The 18,510-nt window shown below is 35.5% G+C and overlaps 3 protein-coding genes across 3 annotated transcripts in view; 2 read left to right on the forward strand and 1 right to left on the reverse strand.

Annotated features, from left to right (window-relative positions):
- Positions 1-2,645: 2,645 nt before the first annotated feature.
- Positions 2,646-6,817, reverse strand: LOC135686357 (trafficking protein particle complex subunit 2). Its single transcript, XM_065202572.2, has 5 exons — positions 6,623-6,817; positions 5,849-5,937; positions 4,981-5,042; positions 4,220-4,305; positions 2,646-3,613 (listed from the first exon to the last, which is right to left on the reverse strand). Exons 1-5 carry the CDS (start codon positions 6,722-6,724, stop codon positions 3,515-3,517), a joined length of 438 nt encoding a protein of 145 aa, XP_065058644.1. The 5' UTR covers positions 6,725-6,817; the 3' UTR covers positions 2,646-3,514.
- A 41-nt stretch (positions 6,818-6,858) lies between these two features.
- Positions 6,859-15,823, forward strand: LOC135686350 (kinesin-like protein KIF9). The gene is made up of 7 exons (XM_065202563.2): positions 6,859-7,103; positions 8,170-8,584; positions 8,864-9,253; positions 10,282-10,657; positions 11,712-11,860; positions 12,559-12,808; positions 13,712-15,823. Exons 1-7 carry the CDS (start codon positions 6,937-6,939, stop codon positions 14,320-14,322), a joined length of 2,358 nt encoding a protein of 785 aa, XP_065058635.2. The 5' UTR covers positions 6,859-6,936; the 3' UTR covers positions 14,323-15,823.
- A 1,205-nt stretch (positions 15,824-17,028) lies between these two features.
- LOC135686353 (rho guanine nucleotide exchange factor 3) overlaps positions 17,029-18,510 on the forward strand; it is a 38,493-nt gene continuing 37,011 nt past the window's right edge. The window contains exon 1 of the mRNA XM_065202566.2: positions 17,029-17,468. Within this exon, the coding sequence (XP_065058638.1) occupies positions 17,314-17,468 (155 nt within the window). The 5' untranslated portion in view covers positions 17,029-17,313. The remainder of the gene's footprint in view (positions 17,469-18,510) is intronic.

Below are 18,510 nucleotides of genomic sequence, written 5' to 3' on the forward strand. Positions count from 1 at the left end.
ATAGTCTGTACTTTCAATTCTCCAATTAATTTATCCAGCCTTTTACCTAAATTAGTTTGCACCAGTTATTATGATGATTGAATTTAATTAAATTTCAGTTAATTTCACGAGGGGCTTTTGCATTGGCTGTTACTCCTGAGTTGATTATTGACTGTTATTCATATTTTTGGTCTCCTGTGCCACGCTTTCTCGTGGTTCTCATGCATTTGCGTTACTCGTTTATTGGTATTGCGAAATAATCTTGGCCACTGGGGGATTTGTTTAGTAATGCTAGGGCAAGATTTGTGGCTCATGGCAATTTTCATTCCCCAGGTTATTCTTGGGGGTATTTAAGGTTTTTGGCATAGTGTTGGTTTCACTTTGCTTGGTGAAAGGCGACGAATAGAGTGTGCTTTTTTCCCCGGCCCTCCCTCTTTTTTTCTCTTGATGTCTTCAATAAAATTTCTCGTATCTTTAGGCATTCCTTTATGCTGTTAGCATTTATTTGGATGCTGTTAGGTAGGACTGGTGCATCGGCTGTTAGTGGGAAAAAGAGTCTTTTCTTGTCCATTCCCTCCCCTTTATCAATTAAATTTGGAGGTTATTATCAGTGGTATGTTTAGCGATTTGCGCCGATGCACCAACGGCCCAGTGTGACCAGATCTCAATTTTGGAATTATGCCAAATTTGTCAAAATATAATGCTAGATTTGCAAAAATTATGCTAAATTTCAAATCAAGGCACCCCTGCTTGAAAAAGAGGCTAGAGGATGCTCAGAATATCAAAAGTGACCAAAGTTTCCATTTGGCCTTTTTGACCCCCAATCTAAAACACAGTGTACTCAAAATTGCCATCTTTTCTACACAAAAAAGCAATTTAGATCAATGGTTTTGACATCCAAATTTCTCAACCCCTTGGCCGTCATAAATTGATTTGGCCGAAGAAGCAAAAGTTGGCAGAATTCTAGCAGCATGTTGCAAAAAATCAGAAAAAATGCAAAGGAAAATAATTTTTTCACATAGATGATATTCAAATTTGTTTTAGAATGATTTCAAAATTGCAAATAAAGAAACATGAAACAACGTAAAAGATAACAGACAATGTAAGATAAAAGTAAATGAAAGCTTTGTAACCTGCAAAGCAAATTTTGATTACACTATCACTCCCCGCAATTGTCAAAATTTTAGCTTTTTTGTGTACTGAATTAAGCTGGCTAAATTTGGCTGCCAACCATAAAATATTTGGCTGCCAACCGGAAAGCGATTTTTTAAAAACTATCAAAATTATGCCAGAGTTATGCTAGATTCCAAATTATGCTAGATTTTATGCTAAATGACGATTTTTGGTCAATATTATGCTGAAAGCATTATATTATGCTAGATCTGGTCACACTGCAACGGCCCAACTCGCTCTCGATGATGTGGGAACGTAGCCTCATGACTGATTTTCTGATGTCTAGGGCATGATTTCTGAGGGAGCTTTTTGCCCTTCATTTTGTTGGTATTTTATTCACGAGTTAGAAAATTAAAGTTAACTACATTCATATCGACATAGTGAGCGTGGGGTGTAGGGGGTGACCCCTAAAATTTTTATTGGTTGGTCGGTAAATCTTCAGCTGGTCCAAAAATTCTTATTTGACCTGTGAAAAAGCCTCACTGGAGGCTAAAGTTTTCTTAACTACGTCTTCGTTGGAAAAATTTTATTCTTGGTTACCCTCCGTCGCCATAGTCTGGAAGGTAGAATAAACCCTGGTTCGATAATAAGAGGAGCCTCGAAACGATGTTTCATCATTAAAATTTCGAAACTCCACCAAAATCTTGATATTTGAGTTCCATAAATAGTTGGTTTCAAGGTTTTTCTTACGTCCTTTTTTTCTGTTGTAAAAAGCAATTATCATAAAACAGCTGTATATTGTTGTTGAACCATCACATTATTGAAATCAATATCTGACATTAGCCAACATTTTAACAAATATTGATAAATTACACAAATTTTCGGCGTATCAATTGATTATTTGCATTTTTTTGTCAGGGATGCCAACAACGAGGTTATACAGTTAACTGCTTCTAAACTCTTTCAAAATGTTGTGAGATGTTCCTTTATTCATCCGTGAAAAAGTAAGGTTCGGATATACTGTTATGATTGTTGCATACGTCAGGCCTTGCCCGGAAAGGCGCTCGGTCGAGCGCGCGCGCCTAGAGCGCACCCAAAAAAGCCTTGGAGAGCGAGTTATAGAGCCCCTCAAAAGGTACAAACAATATTACCACGGAGCAAAATAATTTGTTTGCCTTTGTTTAATAAACTTGATCAAGCATAAACAATCTTCCCAATAAACCGCAATATTATGATTTGCGTAAGATTAACCCTTGAAAAAAATTCTGCAAATTCAACCCGTGAAATTGGTGTTTTTGATACCATTTGTAATCTAATAACCCTCTAATAACCACCAAGAATACAGGCCATCAAGCGTATTCTCCAACATATTTATTTGATTTTCGAGCAAGCGTTAATCTTCTGTTGAAGTATTATTTTCTGTTTTTTTCTTAATTATTTAAAATCACCTTTGCAATCAGAGATCACATTTCCATCCAAATTATCGCATTGCGTTTCAGTTTCTATTTCCTTTCGCGAGCAGTAGATGTTCTAAGCATAAAAAGGAAACAAAGTTTAAAGTTCGACTTAAAGCCATATATTTTGATGAAACAATACGTGAAGCTGAACATAACAATAGTGATACTGACAGTAATAGAAGCTTACGAGTGATGGCAACTTACATATCTAGAAAAATCTGATCAATTTCGAGACTTTGTTTTATTATATTTCTATATTTATATTAACTTGGTGTTTGCTGCATGTTTTGTTATTTCATATTATGGTGCTTTTGTGTATCGCCGTTGAATTTCCTATTTGACACTCTTCCGAAGCTCTCGATATGAAGCTCTCGATCTTCCAAAGCTCTTGAAGGATGCTCTCAAGGAAATTTTTTAGAGGTGCGAAGAGTTTCTAAGGGGCTCTTTTTATGGAGCACCTCCATTTTGCTTAGAGCAAGGCCTGATACGTCTCAATGAAAAGGGCAGATGACAAATTTGACTTACGAAAAATGGATCCACGGTGCACGAAGTCAAGTTCTACATATTTTTAGAGCTATGGCTCCTTCAACAGTGCATTATTGTCACCTTTTCTATCAAAACATTTACAACATATCAAAATCAAATATTACAACAAAATTTTGGATCCCTAAATGGTGGCTTAGACTGAAACTGTTTCGGAAAACAATAGAACTTTTGAGAAAAGCCTGCGCCAGGCGTAGACAGCTTATGAAAATGGCTACTTATTTAAGACCTATCTGCTGTTATCTAAATAGCAATAAATCTTAAATATTCAACAGTTCTCTTCAGTAAGAACAAAAAGGGACTTTAAGAAACTACCATTTCAAATTCAATTTTATGAAATTCTAATAGAATATTATACACAAAATTTTTATTTTGTTTAGTTTGTTGAAATGTTCCATTTCTTCTTCAAAAGATGGTTTGGTTTAAACTGATAAGTACTTTCGAGCAGCATTTTGGACCTTTTTCTGAAACACTGGAGATTTTATTTCCGTATTGTGATAATAGAATGGATTCATCAGGAGCTGAAAAGATGGATAAAATAAGTCGGTATTAAATACAGTTAAGTGATATAATGTTATACGAAGATTATGGAAAATATTTCATCAAAAATTTTTCAATCGGCAAAAGATGCATGAAAATACATAACTCACTTTGCTCATTGACTAATCTACAGTCTCTGCCAAAAGTCTTGGAACACTTAGGTCACTTTTCAAAGCAAATTCAGTTATTCCCTCTCCCCTTTGTTGGTTTGCTAGAAAATTCCCTGCAACAATGCTTTCTTGCTTGAAAGCAGAGACAAATATTAGAAAGTATGTTTCTCTCTGTGACTTGATATCTCTCTAGCTAGACTATCAACACTGCTAAAGAATGGATTGGAAAAAGAAGCTTTCAAGAAGGGAAAAGAGATTAGAAATAGAAAAACACAACACAAGATTGTTCAAACACAACACAAGATTGTTCAAAGTCAATTTGGTAGGAATTGCATGACTGACTGACAGAGATAATAAACAGACCTTGCAGTCTACCTTGTTTCTCTTTAGAAGAAATTTAGCTGTCAATAATTTATTTGGATTGGGCAACCTTTCTTCAATTTACTTGATCAGTGAAAAATAAACAAACCTACAAACCTTTATATAAGCTTCATAGACATCCTGAAAAAAGTTTTTTATTCCATCTTCATTTTTAACATTATGCAGCATCATGAAGCGTGCACCTTGAAAAACAAAGAAGGTTGAGAAAGATACTTTTATTTGAATTTTTTAATAGAAATGGGTACTTGATATTAAGGGAGTTTTCAGGAAGTTCATTTTGGACAAGAAACGATTTCATGGGAAGGCTCTTTCCAACAACTGATAGTTAGTTAGTTGCATACAAGATAAACAGCTGATCTCTAAAACACAAAAGTCATCCTGTCATCCTTTGCTGAGCCAAATTGTACAAACCCAACTTTCTCTTAACACAACAAACCCTTTCATATAGAATCTTTTGGCATTCTCATAGGGTCTCAAAACAATTTCTGACCATTGCTACTTTCTACAGCAGAGATTCCAGCTATTAATTTTCAAGGGTCAGCCAAGAAATTTTAGATAAGACACAATGTAAATTATTCATTTTCCTATTCAAAACATACAAACAAAACAAATCAAACAGGCTCTTTAGATACAAAATCTTGTAATTGCTTTAGTAATTTTTTTTCATTTCAAGAGAATGCCACAGTTAAGTTTTTTTTCTATTTCAATTTGTTAACCTCTTATTTCAATTCCACAAGAATCCTCCTAGCTCCTAAGCCAATATTGCAAATATAAAATTGGAAATGGCTCATATTTGGTGTGGTAGTAAGGTTCGAAAAACTTTAAAGAATTAGAGATAAATGGAAAAAGCAGTTTACCTCCAGCCGTAACAAATGCAGAGACTAGTGACTCATTGAATTTATCAACACACTTCAAATACCTGACAGCAACGAGAAATCAATCATAATCATAAGGATATATAAGGTAAACTGAAAAAAGTACACAAAAAATAAAGTGACAACACAGAGCATGTTAAAATACAAGAAGAGTACTTGTGGCAATATTTCTATTTTCTAGCAATCAAATATTGGGTTGGGCATTTCATCATTTTCCCAGATGCTAGACCAGCTTTTATGCAAATCATTTTATTTCACCAAATGTGCATTGTCACCTTTTAGTCAGAGTGCCAGTTTTTCAGATTTCTATCATATTTTAAACCAGCAGGCCATCCTCGGAAAGATGTGAGATCATATGTGCACACTTTCGCACCCGCCTTGTTTCCCCTAAGAAGTTAGGTTTATCGTAACCTTTATCAAGGCTATAAGTTTTGCTCCACAATGTCTGCTTTTGTGGTTTTGACCGTAAACATGGCTTCGTTTTTTGTCCACATTGATCCAATGGGTCTTCAAAAACCTCTATTTTTCTGTCATTCTTTTTATTCTCTAGCAAAATTTTTATATTCCATTTGCAGTAATTTAAAAGCAACAAGTAGTTTAAAACTGGTTAAAAATTTCAAATTTTCTTCTTTGAATAAATGTTTATAAGTACTTTGTCATACTAAAATACAAATAGCACCCAATTGCACCCCTTGATATGTCATGGAATGGGACTCATTGCACACCTGCAAGTTCCACACCATTGAACACCTAGTATGGCCTGAAATAATATTTAAAAAATTCATGAAACCATACAATAAAACCCAAATATAAGAAAAATACACTATATTCATTATCCAAACCGTCTTACATTGAGTTCATGGTCCACATAACTTCATCAACCATGTCCAAAGCAGCATGAACAATAAACTGATTTAAATGTCCATGGTCATCTCTACCCTTTGAAAAAGTACAGTAAAATAAGAAAAGCACTCTTCAAAGGGATTGTTTGAAAACATTAGCTAACAGCTTAAAAAAATAAAAAATTGATACAAAAGCATGTGAACAGTCTTTTTCAGAAACTTTCATTTTCTGAAACCTGGCTTTGTGTTAAATTGTCTCTTTTAAAAGTTTTGAATAGAAAATAAAGGAATACAAAAACATTTTATAGAAAATTAAGATTTGAATCAGTGCATGAAGTTCTCAGAGCCCTACAATATATGTTAAGTCTTTTATCATTAACATCAGTTTTTGAGGGCCAGTTAACCCACCTCACTCTCCTTCTTGGTACAATGTTGGTTTATCTTTTTGGTTGAAAGTGGAGGCAGAAGTTATTGAGAAAGGAATGGAAAATATAAAAAAATATTTCCTAGGCTTTTATTATGATTTTGGTAGCTACGTAGGCAGGCATTGTTGTGACATTTCTGAGAAGTTTAGGGAATGTTAAATTTAGAAAACAGCTTTATTCTGTTTTCTTATCTTTACAAAACATTGTTCAGGCAATGCCTTTATCAGATCTGATTTCTAAAATGCAACACTAAACCACGAATATGGAGCCTATTTTTTGGAAATTTGTGCATCCAATGAACATCTATCCTACCGGTAGGTATACCAGCGATGGGAGGAAGCTAGTATTTATAATTACCCTGTACTGAGAGTCAGAGCCTCCTTTGTTGTATCCAAACTCGTCTTCAAATATAGGATTATCTTGAGATCCAACTATAACGAAGTAAAAAAAATTAGACATTTCAGAATAGTCGTCTTTCTGCAGAATCAATTTTGCAAACGCAAACTATACAGCCATTTTATAGTCACTTAATGGCGCACAAACGCAAACTGAACTGCGGAGGAATTGTGAAAGCGAGGTGGCTGCCAAGTGAACAGTCATGAATGTTGCTAGTGGCAACTGTTGATCTCTAACTTGGATACCACTTCAAGTCGTGGGAAAAGGAGCTAGAAATGGAGTCGGACAGTCGCGTGAAAGTGTACGTTAGGATAAGACCAACTGCGGATTTCGCTTATCAAAATATAGAACTACACCCGGATAAAAAATCGATAGCAATCCACTGTAAGAAAGATGAGCGACGGGGATACATCAACAACCAAGTTCTTGACTGGAAATTCTCGTGAGTTCTTTTGTTCTTTCTCAAATTTCATATTGTTACCCTGACCAAAAAATGTAAGGTAATCTACAGGCTAGAGGCTTGAAATAAAGAAATCAGTAGCAGTGCCATCGGAGCGAAATTCATATTGAGGGGCGGGGGACTGCCCATTGTTTTCCTTCTCATTCAGTAACACTGTTATAAAGAAAACATACTTACAGTTTGACAATGATTGGGGAGGCCCCAGCCCCCCGGTTCCGATGCGCCTGAGTAGTGTAGATCGTTAAACTCAGCAAAAAAAATTTTCTCGTCTTTCTTTCAAACAACAAAACAAAGACAACAACACGATCACACTCATCACACACAGGCTACGGTCAGATAGATGGTCATAAGCAATGGATATGAACATTATAATTGGCAAATTTCTGGAAACAGCAAAGTAATAGTATAACTTTCTGGAAACAACAAAGGAAGAAAAAAAGTCGTCCTTAAAGACTCTCGCTGGTAGCTTTTGCCCAACTATTTTACTGATACGAAAAATTATGATTGACTGTCTATACATGTTTAGCCCTAAAATGTCATTAACATTCTACTGTTCCTAGCTGCTGCTAACTCCTGCTGCTAACTGAATAATAATCCCCAAGCAAATGCAAAACACAAATGGGAAATTTGCCAATAAGCGCTAAACTTAGAGAGAGTTGATGTTTTTGAGAAAGATTCCTAATATTATTTTAAAAGTTCACTGTCACATGTGCAAATGGTGCAAACGTCTAGATCCGCTCTGATCACTTGGCCAGGGTGGATTAAATGTAAACCTCAAATCTTAATGCTAGCGCAAATCAATATATGGGACAATCCCACGCACCCATCAAAGTGCACACCAGGTGTCTCAGGCCTAAGTTAAATTATTTCCACCCTGGTCATTAGGAAGACTTGACCTAAAAATTCAAAAATTGGTGTTTTTAACTTTATCTAAGAACAGTCTAGAAAGTAATAACCCTTGAGAAAAAAGAATGCTCTAAGGATGCACTGATAATGCCACATAGTTTCTGATAATGCTGAATCTTTTATTGTTAATTTTTCTTAACAGTTTTGATGGCATTCTTCACAATACATGCCAAGAAACAACATACAAAACTTGTGCATCAGAACTGGTTACAAGGGCCTTAGATGGTTACAACAGTACATTATTTGCTTATGGAGAAACTGGTGCTGGTAAAACATTCACTATGACTGGAACAGGTGATTTCAAGTACAGAGGAATCATCCCAAGAGCACTTACACAGCTTTATAGAGAGATTGATAATAGGCAAGACCATGACATTAGCATAAAGGTTTCTTATATGCAAATATACAGAGATAAGATCTATGACCTGTTGGAACCAAATAGTAGGTATCTTGAGCAGTTGTCAGTCACAGAAGATAATAATGGATCTACATACGTAAAAGGGCTGACATTTCGTTCTGCAAAAAGTGAAGAAGAAGCACTAAGCTTGTTATTTGAGGTATTTATTCATCTAATTTCATTTTTGTATACAAATTTCTTGAAATTAACTATATATATCTTTTCAAAAATTTTTGAAAACTTTTCTATATATTTTTTATCATAATCATGTTTGTGTGGGTAAGGGGGAGAGTGAGCAATATTGATCTCTGCTCTTTTACAGGTATTAGAGATTTTTTAGAAAACATGAGCGCTAATATTGCCAACTAAAATTTACTGAAGAATTGAATAAAGAGAATAAAGCAGGTTAGGAACTGAAAATAAAATTATTTTATAACAGGGAGAAAGCAATAGATTCATCAGCCATCACAAGCTCAACAGATATTCATCAAGGTCACATTGTATCTTCTCAGTTTTCATTGAGTCACACTCCAGATCAATCTCTGGTGCAAGCTATGTGCTTTCTCGTTTGAACTTAGTTGACCTTGCTGGCTCTGAGAGAATTGGCAAAACACAATGTGAAGGAAAAGCTCAGGAAGAAGCACTCTATATCAACAAATCATTGACATTTTTAGAGCAAGCAGTCATTGCTTTAGCTGATGAAGGAAGGGATCATATACCTTTCAGACAAAGCAAGCTTACTCATGTTTTGAAAGACTCATTAGGGGGTAAATGCCAGACTGTCATGATTGGAAATATCTGGGGAGAGCAAGGACAGCTTGAAGAAACAGTATGTATTATCAATTTCAATTCAATTTTATGGTAATCTATTGACTTTTGATAATTCAAAATTGTAGTCTGAAGCTGATGGAAAACACTTCCCTTATCTTCTCAAATTTCTCTCCAATTTCTATTCTAATCGTTTTTGTCATTGGTACAAGGATACTTCTGTAGTTTTGATAAAAAATAGGCATAACCAAATTAGCTTAAAACAAATGCAAAGAAATTGAACGTTTTTACGAATATAACAGCACATTATCATATCAACAGACGACAAATGTATCTTATAATTTGATAAGCAAAGTTAGAACATTCATCTACACAGGCCTGCTTTTCATTGTTTCAACTGACTGCATTTCAGAGAAGCAATAAAGCAAGGGGGAAGCGCTAATAGAAAGGGCAAATCGATAAGAAAATAGCTTCATTTTGCCAGGGCAAGGGGACAGCCACAATCCGAGGTGACTGACACATTTCAAGGTTTTGCTACGCTGTAAATGACTTTTTTGGCTTGCCAAAAGTAGCATGATTTGCAAGCAGAACTTTGATAACATGCACCTCTTAACTTTCTATATATATATATATAAATTAAAATTCTCAAAAGTAATGAAAAATTTGTACTTTTATTGGTTTTTAAATTATAGCAGCATGTAAGCTTATTTTTTTATTGTTTTACAGAATTTAGTTTTAAAGTTAAAGAATGTTCAATAAACTAAAGTTATAAAATTTTGAAAAAAAAAACGACAACGCAGAAGGCAATTTCTCGTTGTTGAGACCCGCATCAACACTCGTAATCTTGCGAAGCGCGCAATCATTGGGCTCGTTTTAAGGGCTGTTTGAACCATGTTTAAAAAGTTTATCGACAAGGAAAATGCTATTCGGCGAGATGGAGTTAAGTTTTTTTCCTAATAATTATTTTACTTCGAACTATATTCCTTGTGTCTTTTGAGATATATAACAAAGCTTTTGATAAAACACCATCTGACAATCGGTTAGTATATTTTTTCTGACAAATTAAAAGTTGTTGTTTGTTTCTTTCAGCTGTCAACATTGCGTTTTGGAAATAGAGTGATGCGCATACCGAACGTGCCTGCCATAAATTTGATATACGATCCAATAAAGGTATGTAAATCACTCGAAAGGGAAATCAGCGATTTACGGAAAGAGCTCTCCATGTATGACACTCTCACTAACAGACGACAAATTACCTACGAACCCCTGTCTGAAACTCAAATGCAAGAGATCAAAGGACAAGTCAGAAAATTTGTTGACGGTGAAATTGACGAAATCGAGATCATTAACGTGCGTCAAGTCAAACAGGTGTTTGAGCAATTCAAGACTCTAGTGCGACAAGCCGAAGAAGGGAAAGCAGCGTTGGGGAAAATGAAGAATAACATGCAACACGAGTCTTCAAAAAGTAAGTCGATTGTAATCCCGTCTATATACGGAAATAAATTAGTTCTCATGGAAAAACTTGAATGACCATAAAACGCTGAAGGTAGAAATAACTTATTTGCTTAGCTTTGGTCCAACATTTTAATCAATTCCATTGTATCATGTTTGAACAATCATCTAGAAATGACATTTTAAGGAATCGTAAGCAAAACTTCCAAGTTAAGCCGTGGTACATGTGCAGTTAATACTTTGCCTCTTTCCTCTTAGTTGATGTTTGTCGAAATTGTATAATACAGGGGTTCATTCTTGCTTTTTTCAAAAGTGAAGAAAAGATAAGCTTTCATAAACGCAAACTTAGGAGTATCAAAGAAAATCACCCTGTGACAGCTTTGTTGAATCGTATGACAGCCCTAAACCATATAAAGTACTTTGGAACCTAGGTCTAAAGCCCTGGTCAAACGAATAAAACATCATCAAACATTGTTGCATAAAACATGTTTTATTAATTTGACCACCATGTTTTACGATGTTTTATAATGTTTTGCAAAATTTGATTTCCATCCAATATTTCATAAAACATCTCTTTTGTTGTCACGTTTGATCTAATGCGTTCGTTTGGCCACCCCTAAAATATTTTGTTTTACTCACGCAAGCGCAAATGCAACGCACTAACTGTATGAAATTGTGCGGCAGCTCTTGATAATAACAGATGTTAAACATTTATTTGATTCGTTTGGCAAGGTCATAAAACATCGTCCAACGATGTTGATGAAAAAATGTTTGCTAATGTTTTACGGATGTTTTATTCGTTTGGCCAGGCCTTAACTGTATGATGTTCATGTAATGCATGCTGTGTGTGATGCTAACTATCGATTTATGATAAGTTGGTTTACACCAAGCTAACTTAGTTATAGATAATTTTATATATTTTCAAGTGTTGTATAGGTTATATAGGCTGAATGGCTAAACATCAGAACAGCTTTTCTTTGTCTCATTTTTTATGTTTTCTATCTTCACGTATTCGCTGACAACAAAATCTCGTATCCAACACCTAAATGACTGCTTTTCTCTTTCAGTTGTTCAGGGTAACCCTGAACCAGCATCGATTATGCAGAACATTGATGTCGAGTTTGTTGGTGAAACGGATGGTCAAAACTTTGGAGTAGGTGTTGCCCCAAGCAGTGCAAAGGCAGCAAATACACCTGCAGGCAGCAATGTCAAGAAGGTGAGAAAAATTAAAAATTGCTTAATTATAACCAATTGGTTTATTGTTATGATGCATTGTTGCAAGCGAACTTTCCTTTGTAGAAAAGAAGTTTTCGAATGACAGATAGATGTTGCAGATAATTTACAAATGACTGTTACTTATAAGATTCAGTAACTAAGAATTTGTCATTCTCTCTTTTTCATTGTACAATATGATGCCTGACTCACGGGGACTCACACGAAAGAAAGACACGATAGCATCAAAGCCAAGAATTCCAAAATACATTTCTTCACAAATTCTTCACAGTTAGCCTTCTTGTATCATTTTGCCCCGTCAATATATTGCTAAGTTTTGATGTTGCATGGTATTTAACTTATAACGATTTTTTAAGATCCAATCAACACTTTGCAAGGGAGTAGTGTAGAAGTAGAATTAATATTCAGCATTGATTTCTTGGAGAGCAAGTTAGAACCTGGTTGTAGTCAGTTTTGAACTTGAGAATTGTAGTGATCCAAGCTATTTTAGGCCAGAGTTGATTTTCAAAGATACCTTTAGTTTTGTTCTCTTCCTCAAAATCACTAGAAAATATCTGGCAACTGATGGTAAAGAACGGTTGTTTTAGAACTTGGTGAACTTTTCAAAATTGGTTTGGTGTTTTTCAGACGTGTCTTTGATGTATGTATACATATGTAATAGCGAATATTTTGGATTTTCAGGCAAAGAGTCGCAAAGGCAAGCCAGACAGTAGTGGTGCTGACACTAAGAGGAGTCCATCGCCATCAGAAAATATAAAGCAGACCACAGATAGCCAAGACAAACCCTCTTCCACAGGAAATGTTGCGGGTACACGTCAGCAGATGGCATCACCAACAAGACCCAGAACTCCTCCTCCAAAATCAGAGTCTTTCGAACAGTTTAGAAATGAAAGGGGGAAAGAGCTCAACATCGTTTTTTTGGAGAACAAAGGTGAATAAAGATGTTCATTCTTAAGTCTTTTAAGGACTTTAAAAGCAATTTTAATTTTTTAATCGTACGCCTTATAAGTTCATTTTCACAATTAAAAAAAGTCGCTCTTGACAATGTTCATTTTATCTAAGCGAAAATAAAAGTAAGTGCAAAGTTTTTGTAGGTGCCTTTTCAGAATGAGGAAGTGCCGCATTTAGGTCGAATTTTTATTCTCGAAATGCCCTTTTTGCCTAATTGTCTTGGTGACAGGTTACCATGATTTGTCCTTCCAAACATAGGCGTAAACTTAGGGGGGGCTCTGGGGCTTCAGCCCCTCCTGAGGAAAACCGAGGGGGGGGGGGCTGAGCCTCCCCTGGAAGATAAGGAAGTGCTTCACCAATTTTTAGATTAGATTGTTATATTATTGGTTCCCCGCATAAACATTTTGGGTGCCTAAATAGAACTGATGATCTCAACCTAAAGAAACTGATTATGATTTAGAAAATACACTTTCCATCATCTCATGTGTGTTTCTTCTTCCTCGATAATGAAAAATGCACGAAAAAATCACATTTAAGCCCTTAGCTAATCCATTTTCTATCCTGTGACTCCAGCAGCTGCCATTAGGAATCGTCATTAATTTTTTGAGCCCCACCTGAAAAAATGCAAGTCTACGTCTATGCTTCCAAAAGTCGCGGCCTCCCAAATGTGATTGTGGACAGGATTTTTTGTTATCCCAGTATGATTGTAAATAACAGATACGTCTCATAATGTTTGTTTTAATGTTAGGTTTTCGTTGTGGTTTCGTAGTGATCTTGAAAAGAATGGTTATTTAGGAATATATGATATGTGAAGGTATATCTATTAACCTAATTTTGGCTTCGATGGTCAAGCACAAGGTAATGCTTTCAATTTCTTTTGTAGAAATTGTTAAAAGCAAAAAGATGGAAGCTAAAGAGTTAATTGCAGAATTGAATACAATGAAGGCTGAATTGGAAAAATGCAAAGCGAATCTTGAAGCCAAAAGAAGAGAACGTGAAATAGAAGATCAGGTGGAAAATGAAGATGAGCTGATTATCGAAGAAGATGAATTTTTACTTCTAAAGAAAATTTCTGATCTGAAACTTGAATGCAGAATGAAATTCGAAACATTGCAAAACATTCGATCGGATCTAGTGTATTGCGATAATCTGGTAAAGCAGTGTCGCCAGAGGCTGCTGTCAGAATTCGAGGCTTGGTATACGGAATGCTTTGTGCCGGTCGACGAAAATTCAGATAAACTTGATGATTCAAAGTCTGAAGACTCAAAGAAAGGACTCAAGTCGGTCAGAATTGTGGAGGACGAGCAGGAGAAATTTGACAGGCTTCAGATGGAGTTGCTTATGGAAAACCCTGACTCAGTGCCGTTCTATAATGCAAAACTCCAAACAGAACGCCGACAGCTCTACTCTGGTTCGACGGCAAATAGAAGAAAACCGGGTAGTATTGTATACCAAGTTAAAAACAAGCCACCAACATCACTTACTATCAACTAGGAAGTTGTCATTGGCTATTGAGGACTAAATTTATATGAAATCGTAGAACATAAATTTATACTGATTTGTTTTCATGGACGATATTTCAGGCGTTTTACCTTCTTGTTTTAAATGTCATCTTCTTGTTTGAATTTATTACTATCATGGTTAATTGTGCAGTGTTAATCTATCAATGTTGAATAAGCTAAGTTTTGATATATTCTTGCCATTCTATCGTTGTATGCTACTTGCATAGCTAGGGGGCTTCTCCTCGTTTTTGCTACTATCTTCTTGCTATGGATTTTTTAAAAAAAAGTGACAAAAATACTCTTTGATATATATTTAATATATTTTAGATCGTCTTCTTGTTCTTTTTAAAGCACCACACCCTGCTTCCAGCTATAGGCACAGGAGTGGGGCTGCATTCCCCTAATCAGGCAATATTTGTCACATTTCAGACGCCATTCGGGCGGTTCTATCTCAATAAAGAAATATCATTCGGGCAAGATTCATACCGAGCCCTCCCCTAAGCATTTTCCTGAATTTGCCAGGCAGCCTGATTCTGCTAGGGAAGTTTTTCTTGGGAATCCTTCGTATATGAAACGATTGGATGGCGGAAGTGGGAGCCAAAGAGGAATTCTATTCCATTATCAGAAAAGGCATTCAAAACTTTATTCCAGTATATCAAAGCTAAATAACATAAAGAAATTTTCTAGTTTAAGACTTCAATGAAAATGCAAGCAATCAATGTGACAATAAAGAGCAAATCATTTCAACAATCAAGAAGCGATAAATCTAGGATATCATGTCGTTTCTTAAAAAATTTCTGGTTATCAATTGGCCTTTTGAAATTTTACCAGTGGTATAGATGACCTTCCGGATTAGGGGGTGGGGTTTGTTGCCGTCTGTGGTATTGTGAATCTAATTTTTGGTGTTGTTATTTTTGTGTGTTTGGGGTGCTGTAAAAATTAACCATCTTGAAAAATTTTCTGAGAATGTCAAATTCAAACAGCAGATCAAAGCAAGAGCTTAACGTTAAAGAAGAATTATAGTAAATAGTCAGTCAGTCCTTGATCAAAAAAATATTTAGTTTTTGATCTTGGCTGTTTATCTTCTTCTCTTGGTTCGTATTATAAATAACAATTTCTGCGTCTTTGCTCACCCTTTTGCAATAACGCTGACTTTTCCCTTCTCTGTTTGTTTTTCCTGATATTACAATGCACATGAGGTTAAGGTACAAGTTTTGTATGGCAAAATCAATACAACTCCGCATGGAAGTTGTATTTAGACTGGAATTTAGAATAGCAGCCTGTTAATCAAGAAATTATTCAGGCTGCCAGAAAAGAATTTAGGTTCTTTTATGCGAGTTTCTACTGTATACTGATTTGTCTTTGAAGTGTCACACGACTGCCGCTTTTCACGTAGCACCCTAGCCAATGCTTGCAAAAAATTTTAATTTACATTTTTATTGATGTTGAGGTGCATAAGTAAATCTGCCAGTGCTACATTTTTCATTACGACATCCGTAGAATGCTCTAATTCCAATTCTGTAATGTCCAAATCTGAGCACATTTTCTCTTGCACTTTATCATGGAACTGGGGTGATAGAACTGCGAGGCAGGGTTGCCAGGTGGTATGGGTACTAAGTAGCCAAACCGTTTATGAAAATAGGCCAAATCACGTCAAAATAGGCCGAATTTACTCATAACACAATGACGTCATAGCACAGGTGGAATAAAAAACAAGCTTAGTTTGCAGTATGTCCGTTGCACTTTCCATCAGCAGACTCTGTTAGCCAGACATATTGCGCTTCCTAAGACTTCTTGTACTTCCTTGCACTGTAATATCTACCTTGCCACTTGGTCGACATAGATTAGAAACTTGAGAAATAAAAGACCATTCACTATTTATTGTAACTTTTTACAAATCGGTAGATCAATCTCTGCGATTATGTGTGTTATTGATTAGTGAAAAATTGCCAATTCTATTTCAAAATGGGTTTGTAAAAAGCAAGCACTTGAGTCATACTGAAGCTTCTAGTCAAGAACTCTTCAGAGTTTAAAACGTTAGAACATAGATCGAAAACGTTTAAAGTTTTGTACCACCAAAAATTGTTTGAAAATTCTATTAAAATGAATTATCTACGAGCACCTACTCAGGTTGAAAAAGGGGAGGAGAGGGAGCTAAGGGAAACTTTAACAGACATGACATGAAATTTTGAAAAAAGCTCTATTGTTTTGGAGGAAAGTTAGGGGGCATGGCCACTCGGCCCCCCTTTCATCGTAGGCCCAGTTATCAAAGGAAATACTCAAAAAGCAAGTCAATCAAATATTGAAAAAATAAGCTATAGCAATGACTTCACGTCGTTACATGAGAAATTCAGACACTGATCCATTTGGAATTGAATCAATCTGACCCATTTGGATTAAATCAATGCCACCTCAAGTGTCTGCCTGGTTCATAGACATATTATGATTATCCATTTTATGATTTTATGGGGTTTCAATCTCATTTTCCAACATTCCTTTAGGAGGCCAAAAATAGCCAAAATGAGGCAGGAGGCCAAAGGTAAAATTTCGTAGCCAAACATTCCTAAAAAAGGCCAGAGTTCTCAATTTTGGCCTCCAAGTAGGCCAGTTGGCAACCCTGCTGCGAGGATGGGAGAATTTATGGCCTCTGCGCAGGAAAAATCTAGCTGGTTGATTGGCCAATGGAACCGCTAACCACGAGAATGAGGCAGATTTGAATTTGCATTCTTTCGCTTCTCCGCTGTAAATGGCGCCTCCTTTGGTAAATGGTTTTCTTGCATCAAACGGCTCTTACATAAAAATTCTGGAGTATTTATGAAACATAGAGAGGTTAGAAATTAAAAATCGGACTTTGAGAAGTATTTTTTTGTATTGATGGATTTAGATCACATTGTTACACCAGCCTGTTGTTTCGAAGGAAATCATAATATTGGTCAGTTGTTATCACGTTGGGAATAACTTCAAGGTTTATTATATTACAAAGATGCCTCCAATTTTTGGATTTAAACGTGCAAAGCGAAGACTACGACAGACAATCAACGTGCAAAGCGGATTTGATGGCCTCCCAGGTGGAAAGACTACTAGTCATTTTGACGAACGCGATTCATGTCGAACTCTATCACCCGTCGTTTCATGTAGGTAAGGCTGTCAAACTTTTGTCTTTTATGTTAGTTTTTCTTAGCAAGTCGCTGTGTTTACCTGCAATGATTCAAAAGTTCCTAATTAGATTACCCGTTATGTCACAGCTGCACTGTGACCGTGGCGCGTGTCATCTTCATAAACTTGAAGATAAAGCAGGGATAGCAACGCCTCTTGAAGACCCCGTTGATTCCAATGTCTAAACCAGGCTTTTCTATTGGATTATCTATAAAGTTAACTTATTATACAATTGTTAACGTTTGATTTTTGACAAATTAAAAGTTAAACAAATCATTTTAATGTGTACATTTAATTGTATCTGGTGGGTGGTTGTTAAGAATTTTTAGATCAAAAGTGAAATTATTCAAAGGTTAAACAACACAAAGATTGGTTAGCCCGTGTTAATTAAAATGGCTTTGAAATTGAGAAAGCAGACATTTTGAAATTTTCCAAAGCTTTTAGCCTGACGCTGTCTTCAGAGTTTATTAATCGGCAGAACTATTCTTTACAGCAGTATCTCAAGAAATGCTATGTTTAAAAAATGTCTTGAATAACCAGTTACACCTTGATGTTCTTTCAGGATTATTTTTTGGATTAAGGGCAAGGTACTATTAAAAAAAATCTACAATAGACCAATAGGTTGAATCTGTGTTTATTCTATGCTAGAGTTTGGTCTTCAACAAAAAGCTTAACCCCCAATCTTTGAAAGTCATGGAGAAAAGTAATCACAATTTTTTAATAATTTTTAATAATTAAGAAAAGTTAATAATTTCATTTCAATCTCATCCATCTAAACTTACAAACAAATTTCCAAATATTAATTAAATCTAAAAACCTACATGTCTACATTCAGTATAAAAGCTCTTTGAATTAATCTACCCAAAAAAACAAAAACAAGAAAATCTATTTAAACAATAATTCAAAACACAGTCCTTGATCCTCTCAAGCAAAGCAAACTAGATTTTATAAAGTAATTACAAATTAACCATGATGAAACTGACAACCAGGGTGGAATCCATGTAAGCCTGGTTCACACCAGTGA

The sequence above is a fragment of the Rhopilema esculentum genome, chromosome 6, assembly GCF_057945365.1.
Source record: "Rhopilema esculentum isolate cy_ngs chromosome 6, ASM5794536v1, whole genome shotgun sequence".
Lineage (NCBI taxonomy): Eukaryota > Metazoa > Cnidaria > Scyphozoa > Rhizostomeae > Rhizostomatidae > Rhopilema > Rhopilema esculentum.

Excerpts from the sequence above, each read along its gene's own strand:
- LOC135686357 (XM_065202572.2), bottom strand. The coding sequence starts at position 6,724 with ATGTCTAATTTTTTTTACTTCGTTATAGTTGGATCTCAAGATAATCCT. Across the intron at positions 5,043-5,848 it reads ATGTGGACCATGAACTCAAT|GTATTTGAAGTGTGTTGATA; the intron begins GTAAGACGGTTT and ends CGTTGCTGTCAG. Across the intron at positions 4,306-4,980 it reads TGCATTTGTTACGGCTGGAG|GTGCACGCTTCATGATGCTG; the intron begins GTAAACTGCTTT and ends TTGTTTTTCAAG.
- LOC135686350 (XM_065202563.2), top strand. The coding sequence starts at position 6,937 with ATGGAGTCGGACAGTCGCGTGAAAGTGTACGTTAGGATAAGACCAACT. Across the intron at positions 7,104-8,169 it reads GTTCTTGACTGGAAATTCTC|TTTTGATGGCATTCTTCACA; the intron begins GTGAGTTCTTTT and ends TTTTCTTAACAG. Across the intron at positions 8,585-8,863 it reads CACTAAGCTTGTTATTTGAG|GGAGAAAGCAATAGATTCAT; the intron begins GTATTTATTCAT and ends ATTTTATAACAG.